Source organism: Phoenix dactylifera, chromosome 18 (genome assembly GCF_051530095.1).
Source record: "Phoenix dactylifera cultivar Ajwa chromosome 18, Ajwa_hap1_PhDact_Kaust_v1.1, whole genome shotgun sequence".
Classification (NCBI taxonomy): Eukaryota; Viridiplantae; Streptophyta; class Magnoliopsida; order Arecales; family Arecaceae; genus Phoenix; species Phoenix dactylifera.
Genome location: NC_143207.1, coordinates 17,207,497 through 17,219,476, shown reverse-complemented (window position 1 = coordinate 17,219,476; position 11,980 = coordinate 17,207,497). Strand labels below are relative to the sequence as shown.

Here is an 11,980-nt window from a genome sequence, read left to right as displayed (position 1 = left end):
AACATGTCATACTGCTGAACATGAAGCATGAAGGGGACTTCAGCTGGGTTTCAGATTTAGAGAACTTCTGGAGAGAGAAGCTGATGAAACGCGAACCGACCTCTCAGCATCCAGAACCCGTCCCTATCAGCAAAGGAGTTAGGAGGGGTTCCTAAGCTTGTAGTTAAGGATCCTCAAAATCTATCAGCAAAGGAAAAAGAGAGAGTGAGGAGGATGTGAATTGAATCTGGCATTCCCATGCTTCTACAACACACAACTTTTACCACCATCCTAGCTTTGCAACCACAACCCAATCAACAGATCAGCTTTTACTCCACTTGTTCCCCAATCTTTTAAACTATTTTTTCTTCCTGTAGCCAATTGCGTATAAAATAAAGACCTATGCTTTCATGTCCATGCACTAAACACAGATAAATACAATATTAGAAATAATTAGCTTGTTTTAATATACGATAATTTACACGAGATCCTGGTCTTCTAGCGACCGCTTTCGAGCTCTTAGATTTTGCTCTAGGCTTTTTGGCAATGGAGGAGTCCTTCCTCGACGGAACAAAACAGCAAGAGCCTTCACCTTGTGACAAATATCAAAGACCTGGAGATGAACGTGGACATCCATTAGGGCTCAATCAAACAATTGCAAAACTTGTATCTAAAATTCTTACCGATGAGGCCTCTAGTTCTGCAATGCCTTCACAGCCTTGACCTCCTCCTTGTAGCAGGTCACAGTATCTCGTGGCATCATTCTCATCTTCAAACACCTGGAAGAAAGCGGTTTCAGTAACTGGCATCTAGCATGCTAGGAAAAGCAATACATAATGCACCACGAAGAACACATTATGTACATAATTTGATTGGAAAAATACATGGAATGCAGATTTTATGGTTTCAATAGTTGGAAGAGAATGCCCATGAGGCATTAGTCACTTAAAATACCTAGAAGGCCTGGAATGCATTGTAAAATTACAACAGCAAACAAATAGCCAGATATGTGTAACACCATATATGCATATGATTTTTTTTTGGTAAGTCGGATACATCATACCCTTCTAACATGATTACATCCAAAAAAAATCAGAAAAAAGAACGTGAGGAAAAGGGGGTGGAGTAGACTCGTAGCTCTCACAAATCCAGCCACCAGAGATATATGCATATGACAGGGCAAGAATCTAAACTAACAAAACGGGATGAGCGAGCTGGTCAGAAGTTTAATTGCTAATGAGATTAACCATATGTTTGCTACTTCGAATGGCCTCGTGCAAGCAGAAAACTCCAAAATCATGTACAAAATCCAAATATCCAATACACTAAAAGATCAGAATCCTGATATTTGCTTATAGAAGCAAACTGCACGAATGCGGTAAACATAGATTTTCCAAATGTGCTAGAAGAAGCAGTAGTAATAATCCGTACTTATCAGCAAATGCAGAAAGCCCTATAGACTCATCCACATTAATGCTAAAGGAAGCTACGATAATTCCTTTAATTTGTCAAAATCAGTCAGCAGTGCATAATTTTTTCCTAAATATATGGCGAAGTAAATGTTTTCAATACTTACAAGCACTCCTTCCCTGATATCTTCAACAAGCATGTGAAACTTTGTGCCAACACTTGAATGTTTAGCTTTACTGCCAATTGCTGAACCACGCTTTCCCCCTTTAGAGAACAGCAGATCAAGCTCCCTTTCAACTTCACTGCATAAAGTAGCAGATTATTAGTAGACCAGTAGGGTCTCTGATATCTTTGTTTAAATAGCTATGGTGCAGGAAACCAAATCTGACCTGCGATTCCTGCGTGTTTTCATAGTCCACAACTGGTTATCACTTTGAGTCAGCACATAGACTGGTTTTGAGTCTTCCCTCCAAGGATTGGTATCCAAAACTGGAAAGAAAAGGGACAAAATCTTATAAAGTGTAAAATGTTTCCGAGACTCAAAATTTCTGGGAAGGGAAAGCAACATATTGCACTTTGAATAATTCTAGAATCTAAAAGGGGGAAAATGGGGGGAAAAAACAAGTTCCAGTGTTCTATCTGAAACTGAATATCACAATCGTGCAAGGGTTAAGCGCTTAGAAAAACCAAGTCCATAAACATCATGAATGTAAATTATATCTTTGAACATAATGAAATTTCTTAACCAACAGGCTTTATCTGGCTATATGGATCAAGACTGATCCATCTAACTCTAAGAACATCTTACAATTAGTTCTCAGCTTGAAGCCAACCCTTTGAGTTGGAATTAATTTTCTATCTAAGGCAACACTGGACAAGATGGGCCTCCCAATGAACTAAAAGGCCCCTTGGTGGGCAATGTGACCACTCTTGCTCGCCATATGATTTAACTCAAACGAGTAGGAAGTAGCTCACTGAGGCACCCCTGGACTTGTTTATGTCTAAAGAATAAGAGAAGTAGAGATGATCTAACATAGAAAATTGTTATTATCTTTGAGGCACAAAAATTACACACTGTTACATGATTCCCAGTTCAGAACAAGGATGAAATAGCTGATATAAATTAAAGCATGTATTTGGTCAAATCAAAATTTAAAAACTCAGTTTCAGGTTTGATATTCCGGATAGAGCTTCAATTTCCGTAGTTTCAAAAGATTCGGCATTCTCACTCTGAGTTTTGAAGTTTCGCTTCTATATTATCCTATACCTTTCTCTATTTCTTATAATTTCCTATACTTTTTTATTTATTACGATTTTCCATGTTTTCTCTAATATTTTATTTAACTAAACTTTCCTCTTATATTGTTATAAGAGAGAGAGGTAATGAAAAAAAGCAAAAAACTACAGATTCATCTACGATCTCTTGGGAATAGACTTTCCCTTACATGTATGGCCATACTAATTAAACCCTAAGAAATCTAGATTTTCTTTTGAACAATTGGTTCAATTAAGCAGATTCTAACCTTTTTTTTAAAAAAAAACACTTAAGTTATAATCTGATTCTAGCACTTCTAGGCCAGAACAATTTGGTCAAAATAAACCCTACTAGGGCATATAACTTATCTGAAAGAAGCTTCTTCTTGAGGAACCCTCCATATCATAAATAATTTAGCTACAACAGAACACTCACAACTCAAGTTATGGCCCCAAAAATCTTAGGTTGCCCCAAAATACAATACATTTAGTGCTGCTACCTAGGAACAAATACTGGTTAGGTTACAACTGAATACGAGGTCAATAGTGTAGTGGTATTTCAGCACAATCTTTATCATTGCAATTGTCATTCCCATGCGGCGAAATCCTTCGCATTAGTTATCATCCTTAAAATGCAAATCTTTGTTACTGCTAATCTTTTATGCAATATCCATGGATTAGTTTATGCACAAGCTCCTCACATCAAGATAGTCACAGATAATGGTTACTCTTACAACTATATCACCTCCTACCAATGAAAGCAGTGAAGCATATGGACAATCTCATTTGCCTAGAGCTGGTACCAGGATAGCATCACACACAGTGATATGATTCCCACTTATCAAGAAACACAAAACAGGAAAGAGAATTAGGAAAACAACACAATAGAACGAACTAGATCAACCAATCGAAGCAGCAATTTTTCAATGAAAGACCATCTCGAACTTGTGTTGAAGCCAATTCGAGATTAAAGTTCGTCCTTTTTTTCCTCTACCTGCTGATTGGGTGAATTGCATAAATGAAGACGGAAGCAGGGGAAGAGGGAGGGGTAGGGGAAGATACCGTCATAGCTGATGGAATCGATGGTCTGCATGAGTTTGCGGCGCATGTCGTAGGCGCGGGAGGAGACCCGCCGCACGAACTCCTGGGAGCTCCCGGGGATGCTGCCGTCCATCGCCAGCGCCCGCTCGAAATCGTCATCGCCCCCGCCTCGTTCTTCCTCGTCCGCCCCTCCATCCCCTCCCGACGACGATGATGAGGAGGCGCAGGCGGCCACGGCCCTCCGCCACCTCCCGCGGCCGCTTCGAGGGACGGGGGCAGGAGGGAGGCCGAGCAAGCAGAGGGCTGGGAGGCGGCGGCAGGGAGGGCGGGGGGAGGCGGCGAGGTGGTGGCGGAGGAGGGAGGAGTCTTGGATACTTCTTCTGGCGGAGGCGGGAGGGCAGACGGCGGCGGACGTCACAGCTTCCATCGCGGCGAGCCGTAGAAAATGTCTACCGGTACTTGAGAGCAGGTTTATGGAATTCCGGTGCGGAAACACGCGTCCGGTAGTCAAAGCGAAAGCGTGATGTGCGGGCGAACCGCCGCCGCCGCCGCCGCCGCCAACGAAGCGAGAAGACGGTAGTGTACGCAACCAGGGGGCATAAAAATTGTAAATTTTTTGAGACAAAAAGATAGTTATCCTCTGAGGACAAAAATATCTTTGTTATTGCTGGGAGGAGCTTGCCTAAGTAATTTACTTCTTTAAAATACAAAATATAACAAAAAAAATTGTTTCAACCTTTTTTTTATAAAAATAATTTTTTTTTTACCTGAGTAATTTATTTGAGTCTTTTCATACCATTTTATTATTATTATCATCCTAGCATAAATATTACAGGAACACTTTTGTATGTATATCAAACTGTATTATATATTCTTTCTTTAGTAAATTTGAACCTTCTTTGTAGTGGAGTGGGGTGGTACAATAAAATTTTAAAATAATTATGTTTACAAGCAAATATAGGAGTGACCTTTTTTTTAATAGTTTATAAAAAAATCTTCTAAAAATTTAAATTTACGTGGATACATTCTTAAAATTTATATTTATTTCTATAACCTCATAAAATACTATTTTTGCATAAATATTCTTAATATAGCGGTTCCTCTAACACCGTTAATAAAAATCATATTTATTTTAATTTAAAATAAAATAAAATTTTGAAATTATTTTTTTTGTTCTCCATCGCGATCGTCTTATAAATGTTTGTATTTGCACATCTACCCATTAAAAATATTTTAGTCATTTTAATTTAAAATAGTTAATTTTTTAATGGCGTTACATGGCGTGGATACATATCCAAAAAACAAGAATAAAAGAAAGCAGAATAGCAAAACAAATGTTCGATGAGAGTATACATACAAAATTACAAATATCAATTCTTCTATACGAATTTCGATGTTTAGGAGAATATTCATGTAAAAAATTTTTTTTTTTATGAAAATAAAAAAATAGTTTTTAAAAAAAATGGAAAAAAGCTTAACTTTACTAGAAATATAAATTTTATCAGGCTAAGAGTATCGTCGTACCACATCGCACAGGAGTTAAAATAGCTGGTGGTTTCGAAGACTTCTTTTAAATTTCATCATCATGATGAGCTTCTCGAGTCAAACAGCCAATGAAAACGGAAGTCTGACAAAACTTTTTTTAAAAAATACTAGTTTTGAAGAATTATCTACGAGTTTTTGAGAGAGGCAATGAATTTAGAGTTGAGTCTTGAAAGCATAATTATATTTAGTTTGAAAGATAAATCAAATGATTGTAAATGCTTCTTCATAGAAATTATGATGCTTTCATAATATTTAAAATTTAATAAAAATTTTATATATAAAACAAATATTTGTGTTGCGAGGGATGATAATTTTCAAAACTTAGATGATTCGAAGTTAGCCGGAAAGTAATGATTGGGCACACTGTCAATGGTGAAAACTCTTGAACCAATCCTAACTATAATCCAACCACCTTACATTGGATCCCATTTTATTTAATTCTTCTTACCTTCCTGGAGATCTGTGCAGTAAAAAAAAACAAGAAAAAAAAATCAGAACGCAGATTAAAATATGAGAAAGAAAAACTGGAGATCTTAGCAAAGAGCAGACTGATCCTCTCTAGATTTTCCTCCGATCGGTCTATCTACCGGCGAAATCTATTGGACCGCAAAGTTTCGTGGCGAAACGGCGGCAACCTAAACGCCAAACCCCCACTCCACTGGACTGACGCTAGACCGGATGTCAGCTGCCAATATGATATATAGAAACCATCTACCAACCTGGATATTTTACTCCAAAATCTAGTGGCCATTGTGAAGCTTTCTTTCTCGTTGCACTTTTGCAACATGATGGTTTATGGTACTGTGAGGACCCGTGCGGACGTATGTTTAGTTCTACATTGGTTATTGTAGATCTTGGATACTTATACAGAATCAAAGAACCCAAATAATACCTTCCGGCTAGCCATTTTGGATGAGGTCCTGGGTTGTTACAAATGGTATCAGAGCGGATCCGGCCCATAATCAATGTGGACTAAGGGACACTACAGCACGGATTCATTAGGGCTAACCATGAGCCGATCGTGGTGTTTGTGATTAGATTTGAATGGATTTGAACGAGGAGAGTATGTGAGGATCCGTGCGGGCATGTGTTTAGTCCTACATCGGTTATTCGCTGGGTAGATCTTACGTATTTATACAGGATCAAGGAACCCAAATGGTAATTTCCGGCTAGCCATTTTGGGTGAGGTTCTGGGTTGTTACAGGTACCCAGCTCGTGGCTTCGTGTTTTAGAAAATGATTTCAATCTATTTTTGGTAATTAAATATTGATTAAATATTATTATATATGTATGTGATTTTTTGATGGCTGGAGGAAGGATGTTGGGTTTTGGAATCTGGGGTCGCACAAGTTAAAGCAGATACTGCGAGGCAGACTGAAACCAATTAATGCTGTATATTTTGAACTCAAATGATATCATGATGATGAAATATGCATGTGGGGTGAACTATAGTATTTTATGTTCACAAGTGTCTCAAGCTAGTTTTCATGGAAGTATTGTTTGAACTTTGAATACTCGGATAAATGTTTCGTTTCTTTTTTTTTTTTATCAACCTAGATGGATTGCTCTATTCTTTGATATTTATCAAAATCTTATTATTTAAGTGATGAATGTTTATTTGATTTGTTCAAGTGCTCAAATTGTTTTAGACAAATTGTTTGATTAAGCAGCACGACTCGCAAAAGCCAAAACGAAAGTTGAAAATTATAAAATCGTGATCTCGAACAAAAGCCCAATTGTTTGTACCTCATTGTTATCAGAGGCCTCTTCACTTGAGAGCCCCACCTCCGACTTTCCTAAAAATTAATTTCGATGGATGCATGCTAGATGGCGGCAGGAGGAGAGGTGCTGGCTTTATTATTAAAAGCCTGAATTCCAAGATGGTTGTGACTGGTGGCTGCCAGATCTTTGACACCTCGGTTCTGGCGGCTGAGCTGATGAGGGCATCATAAAACAGACTGGGTCATGCTCGGCGTGTATTGTAAACTAAAGTTGTATTACTTGAGGGTGATTCAGCTACGGCTATTGGTTGGATCCAGGAAGGCGCTGACGGTATAGATGGGTGTCATCCCTTGCTTCGAAATATCCGAGCTATGGTTTATGGCAATGTAGTCTTCCAGGTTAAGCATATATATAGAAAGGCCAGCAGAACTGCAGACTGAATAGCCTCGTACATTGCCAACCATTCTGGAGATATCCTTTGGGTTGGAGAGAGAGAGCTGCTTAGTGAGCTCCAGAACTTATTGTCTTTTGATTTTTTTTGATGTATCAATACTAAAATTATATGAATCATCCGTTTCAGAAAAAAAAAAAAACTTAATTATCAAAAAACTTTGTTGTGTTTTCTTTTATGCCTCTCCTGGATACACACAAAGCCACAACTATATCATTCGTGTTTACCTCCATCTTCTCCCTCCCTTATGGTACCGGGTTAGTGAGGATTTGAGGTAGTAGAGACCCAAGGGAAAGGATTGGGCTGATCAACCGACTAATAGTTAAATCAATAACCCATGATCCGAGTATTGATTACACTTGAGCAAACTAGTTCCATGTCTTCGCAACTAAAATTAATAAATAATGCTAACTAACCTGTTTATAGCAAAAGCTTAAGCTAGGTATCATGATAATAACAAAAAAATAATGGATAATATTAATTTACCAATTGATCACTATAGTTTAAGTTGTTATATATGTCAGTTTTGACCACCTCTCTCTTCCTCCTTGAACCCCACCATCGCCTCCTTGTATGCTGTCGAAGATTACCTACTAATATTCGCTAACAAATTGACCCAAAAGTTTAAAATGTATATGCATGAGACTCTCTCTCTCTCTCTCTCTCTCTCTCTCTCTCTCTCTCTCTCTCATATCATGCAAGTTTCTATGATTAACGGATAGTGTTAATCAATTGATCCCGAAAACTTAAGTTGTTATAAATATATGCAGTCTAGATCATGCAAGATTGAAAAAAGAACAATATGGTGGTTGGAATAATTAAGTAAATAATGAGGATATTCAAACTCATAACTTTCAACAATCAAAGTTCCGATAAGATATTAAGCACTAGCTCGGCCAATTTAAGCTAATATGGAATCAGTAGCCAACAATATATACAAGATTTAATAGGTCATATATATCAAACTTATATATAAGAATTTGAATTATGGTATTTTTCTTTTGCTACTCACTATGTGGGCTCACCTGCGTCTGATGTGGACGAAGTACGTCTACTCCGCATGCAAACCGTGCAAGAAACTAGAAGACTGGAAAATCAAAGAGCAGCAGCCAAATGCTAATAAAAAAAAAAAAAGAGAGCTTGGATCGATGCAGAAACTTCGGCAAAAAAACTCATCAACCGAAGTTCCAAAATCACATGCTTTGATCACATGCCAAGCCCGTTAAATACTTAAACTAAGTTGATGGAAACAAGCTCCGGACGGCAGTCAAAGATGCATCACGTGATTCGCTGCCTTCATACAGTAACAAAAAATAAAAAAAGACTCGGAATTCCTGCATAAATCGACACTCCTCCCCCACTCTATTGAAGCAGCTGGCTTCCTTCCTCTCTCCCTATCTGCCTTTCTTCCAACTACCCCCAGTTTGCTCGTAGTAAAGCTCAAGGAAGAGAGAATGAAAGAGAGAATGAGGTCATTGTTAGGAACGACTGCTGCAGTGCTCGTACTTGTTCTGGTATTGATGATCTGCGTGAGCTCTTCTTCACAGTACTCTGTGTGTCATGGAAATAAGAGAAGTGGTAGTGGAAGAGGTAGAACAGCGAGGAAGCTGGTTTCTGGGGCAATTCTAGCTCAGCAGCAGCAGCAGGACATGAGGTTTGATGGCACGATGAAACCCCTCAACCAGGCAGGTGTGAGCTTCAGGAAGATACCGCCTTCTAGCTCGAATCCCACCCAGAACAAGTAAAGCCAGTGTTCACCATCATATCATGCCACTGTCTCTCTCTCTCTCTCTCTCTCTTTTCTTGGCTTCAATCTGTTTACGTTTCTAAGTGGAGTTGATATTTGTGTTATAGGTCACGTCCTCGAGTGGATGGCCCGGGGAACCCGTGAACCGCATCAGGGATTGGTGGCTTGCCATGACAGAGAGAGAGAGGAGGAGTGTAGAGTAGTTCTGTAGTTCTCTTTTGTTTGCTTTTAATCTTCTGTTCTTGTTTCTTTGCACCTTCTGAGCTTGTAACCTTTTCGCTGCTTTTCCACAAGTTCACTTTACAGAGAGACGAGCGTGGAAAATGGCTCGCACCTCTTTTCCAGCTTGTCTCGCTAGTTTTGTAGCTGTAGCACGAACAAGCTTCCATGTACCTAAGAAAGAAGTGAAGGCTTTTGTTCCATTATATTGTTCTGGTTTTCTTGCCGTTATTTATTCTATTCTTCGGAAACAGCACCATCTAACGCATGCTATGATCCTAAAAACGTACAAAATATCTGATATAATGTGTATTCTTTTATTCAGTGCTAATTGATATCAATATGCTCAGTTTTAATTTGGATAACGCGCTCCTCTCTCCCTCTCTCTCTCTCTCTCTCTATCACACACACACACACACATCTAATAGAAGTTCCAACGTGGAAGGTGTTTTTAATTAAAAAGAAAACAAATATTAAAGAAAGAGTGTGGCATCAACAACCTTACGAAAAATTATTGGTCGAACCAAATCCACCTCAGTGGTAGACTAGTCACGCACAAATACGGAGCTGGTGGACCTGGTCCGATCAATAAATTTTTCTTGCAGGCTATCAACAAACCATATTGAGCATTAATTTGTACATGATAGTCCTAATAGGATACCATCAACCATGAGAATATTAATACTAACATTGAATATTAGTGATCGTCGTATCTGGATATATAGCATGCATGGTATGATTCATTTTGAAACATTAACATTTATGATCCTTCAAATGCTCCAAAGCAAATGAACCGGCAGAGCCTCCTGTTGTTGGCATTTAGATCTTCTATGGGCTACAGAGAAACCGGTAGCAGTCTCTGAATTCTGAATGTTTATGGTCCAAATATGGTTCTATTTAAAGAGGACCCTTATAGCTACTGGTCTATAACAAAGAAAGAAGCAATATTTCAAAGTTTCAGAACAATCTTTGCAAGATAAGATCATTTTTTTATATTCTAATGCTGTAAAGATCTTATCAAATTTAAGTACCCATGTATGATTTGTCTTCTCAGAGAGCAAAATTAAGGAGGATAAGCTGGATTTTTTTTTTCTTAGGAAATTGATGAGTCATCCATTTTACAAGCTATATGTGAACGATGATCTTCATATGAACATTTAGGTCCATAAGTATTACAAGCTTCAACTTTGCATCATCAAGAAAGCCAAAGCAATCAATCCCAGACTAAATTAAAAAGCAGATTCATTCTTGAACAGGTCAGGCTATTAGAATTCTATTTTCCCTCTTTTTCTCTCTTTTAGAGGAGGAAGATTAGGGAAAATTTGAAATACCCAGCTCTTATTTTAAAAAGTTCCCGGTTGACGGTTGAAGTAACGCTACCTTCCTATACCAAAAAAAAAAAAAAAAAACACTACCTTCAAATCCATATTTAGGGAACTATGGAAAGCAAAATATCCTACTACATCGTCTAAAAGATCATATATATAACTCAAAACATTTTTGTTCTCGGTTGAGGTAACGCTATCTTCAGATCCACGTTTAGAGTACGATAAAAGTTTTTTTTAAAAAAAACTTACTACATTCCAAAAGATAATTTGATCCAATATTTTTTTTCTTTTCATTAAGTTGGAGGTGCAGGGGATCGAGAAGCAAGTGCTCTACCATTTGAGCTACATTGCCTATAGTAACTAAACTAATCTTCTTCAATCCATTCAATGGAGATGAAAGAATGGGGGTACGGCCTTTGTGGTTAGAGGCCCGGACTTCAGGGTAGTTGCTGCTGGGGGCAGCCAGTTGTTTGACACCTCGGTGCCTGGGGCGGAGGTGAGAGCGACATGGTCTAGTTTGTGCTATGTGCGGCATGCTCCGCAGGCGAGGATGGTGATCTTAGATGGCGACTCTGCGATGATCATTGGGTGAATTTAGTGGTCTTCAAGGGGCATTGGCGATTACCACCCGTTATTGAGAGATATCCAGACCATGGTCCGAGATGGGATGGCCATTCAGGCGAAGCATACTTTCCATGGGGCCAATGGGGGCGGCTAATTAGGTGGCTTCTTTTGTTGCGAATCATTCTGGAGGATACTTATGGATGGGTGAGGTAGAGTTGCCTAGTGCTCTCTGAGATGTACTGTTTTTTAATTTTCTTGGCTGTATTCGTACTCGTGTAGTATGATTCTTCCGGTTTAGCACAAAAAAAAATATTATTTGAGTTTCTTGATCCTATATAAGTCGCAAATAACTGATGTGGAACTAAACATACGCCTGTACAGATCTTTACATACAGGTTGGATGTTATTCTAGTTGGTTGGGTGGCCGTGTAATCTCACAGCAACTTGGCTCTTCCCTTAAGGCTAACGGCAAAAGGATGCGGCTCCACTCTACTCAATCTATCGTACCTTGAAATCTTTGTCTTCTCAAAATTTTATCCTCAGGCTAAGGACGAATATAATGCTTGAGAGATTAGTGTGGAACACATGTTCAAATTTTATCAGCATCGTTTCAGCATGAAGTTACCACCCTTTCCACACTTTCACGGGCTACGTAGCACAGATGTCGTCCACAAGAAACATTAATCGCTCACAGCGCCAAGTGGTCCAGTGATCAGATGG

The 11,980-nt window shown here is 38.7% G+C and overlaps 1 protein-coding gene and 1 long non-coding RNA gene across 3 annotated transcripts; one reads left to right on the top strand and one right to left on the bottom strand.

Moving 5' to 3' along the window:
* Positions 1–317: 317 nt before the first annotated feature.
* On the bottom strand, positions 318–4,299 carry LOC103714481 (uncharacterized). The gene is made up of 5 exons (XM_008801749.6): positions 3,706–4,299; positions 1,779–1,878; positions 1,556–1,691; positions 663–758; positions 318–592 (listed from the first exon to the last, which is right to left on the bottom strand). Exons 1-5 carry the CDS (start codon positions 4,109–4,111, stop codon positions 458–460), a joined length of 873 nt encoding a protein of 290 aa, XP_008799971.1. The 5' UTR covers positions 4,112–4,299; the 3' UTR covers positions 318–457.
* A 3,978-nt stretch (positions 4,300–8,277) lies between these two features.
* Positions 8,278–9,576, top strand: LOC120112582 (uncharacterized). 2 transcript variants are annotated; one of them, XR_015974741.2, is made up of 2 exons: positions 8,278–9,143; positions 9,257–9,576. It is a non-coding gene; the product is annotated as an uncharacterized LOC120112582 (long non-coding RNA). The 2 variants fall into 2 exon arrangements; XR_015974742.2 differs by having other exon boundaries at positions 8,278–9,177.
* Positions 9,577–11,980: the final 2,404 nt, after the last annotated feature.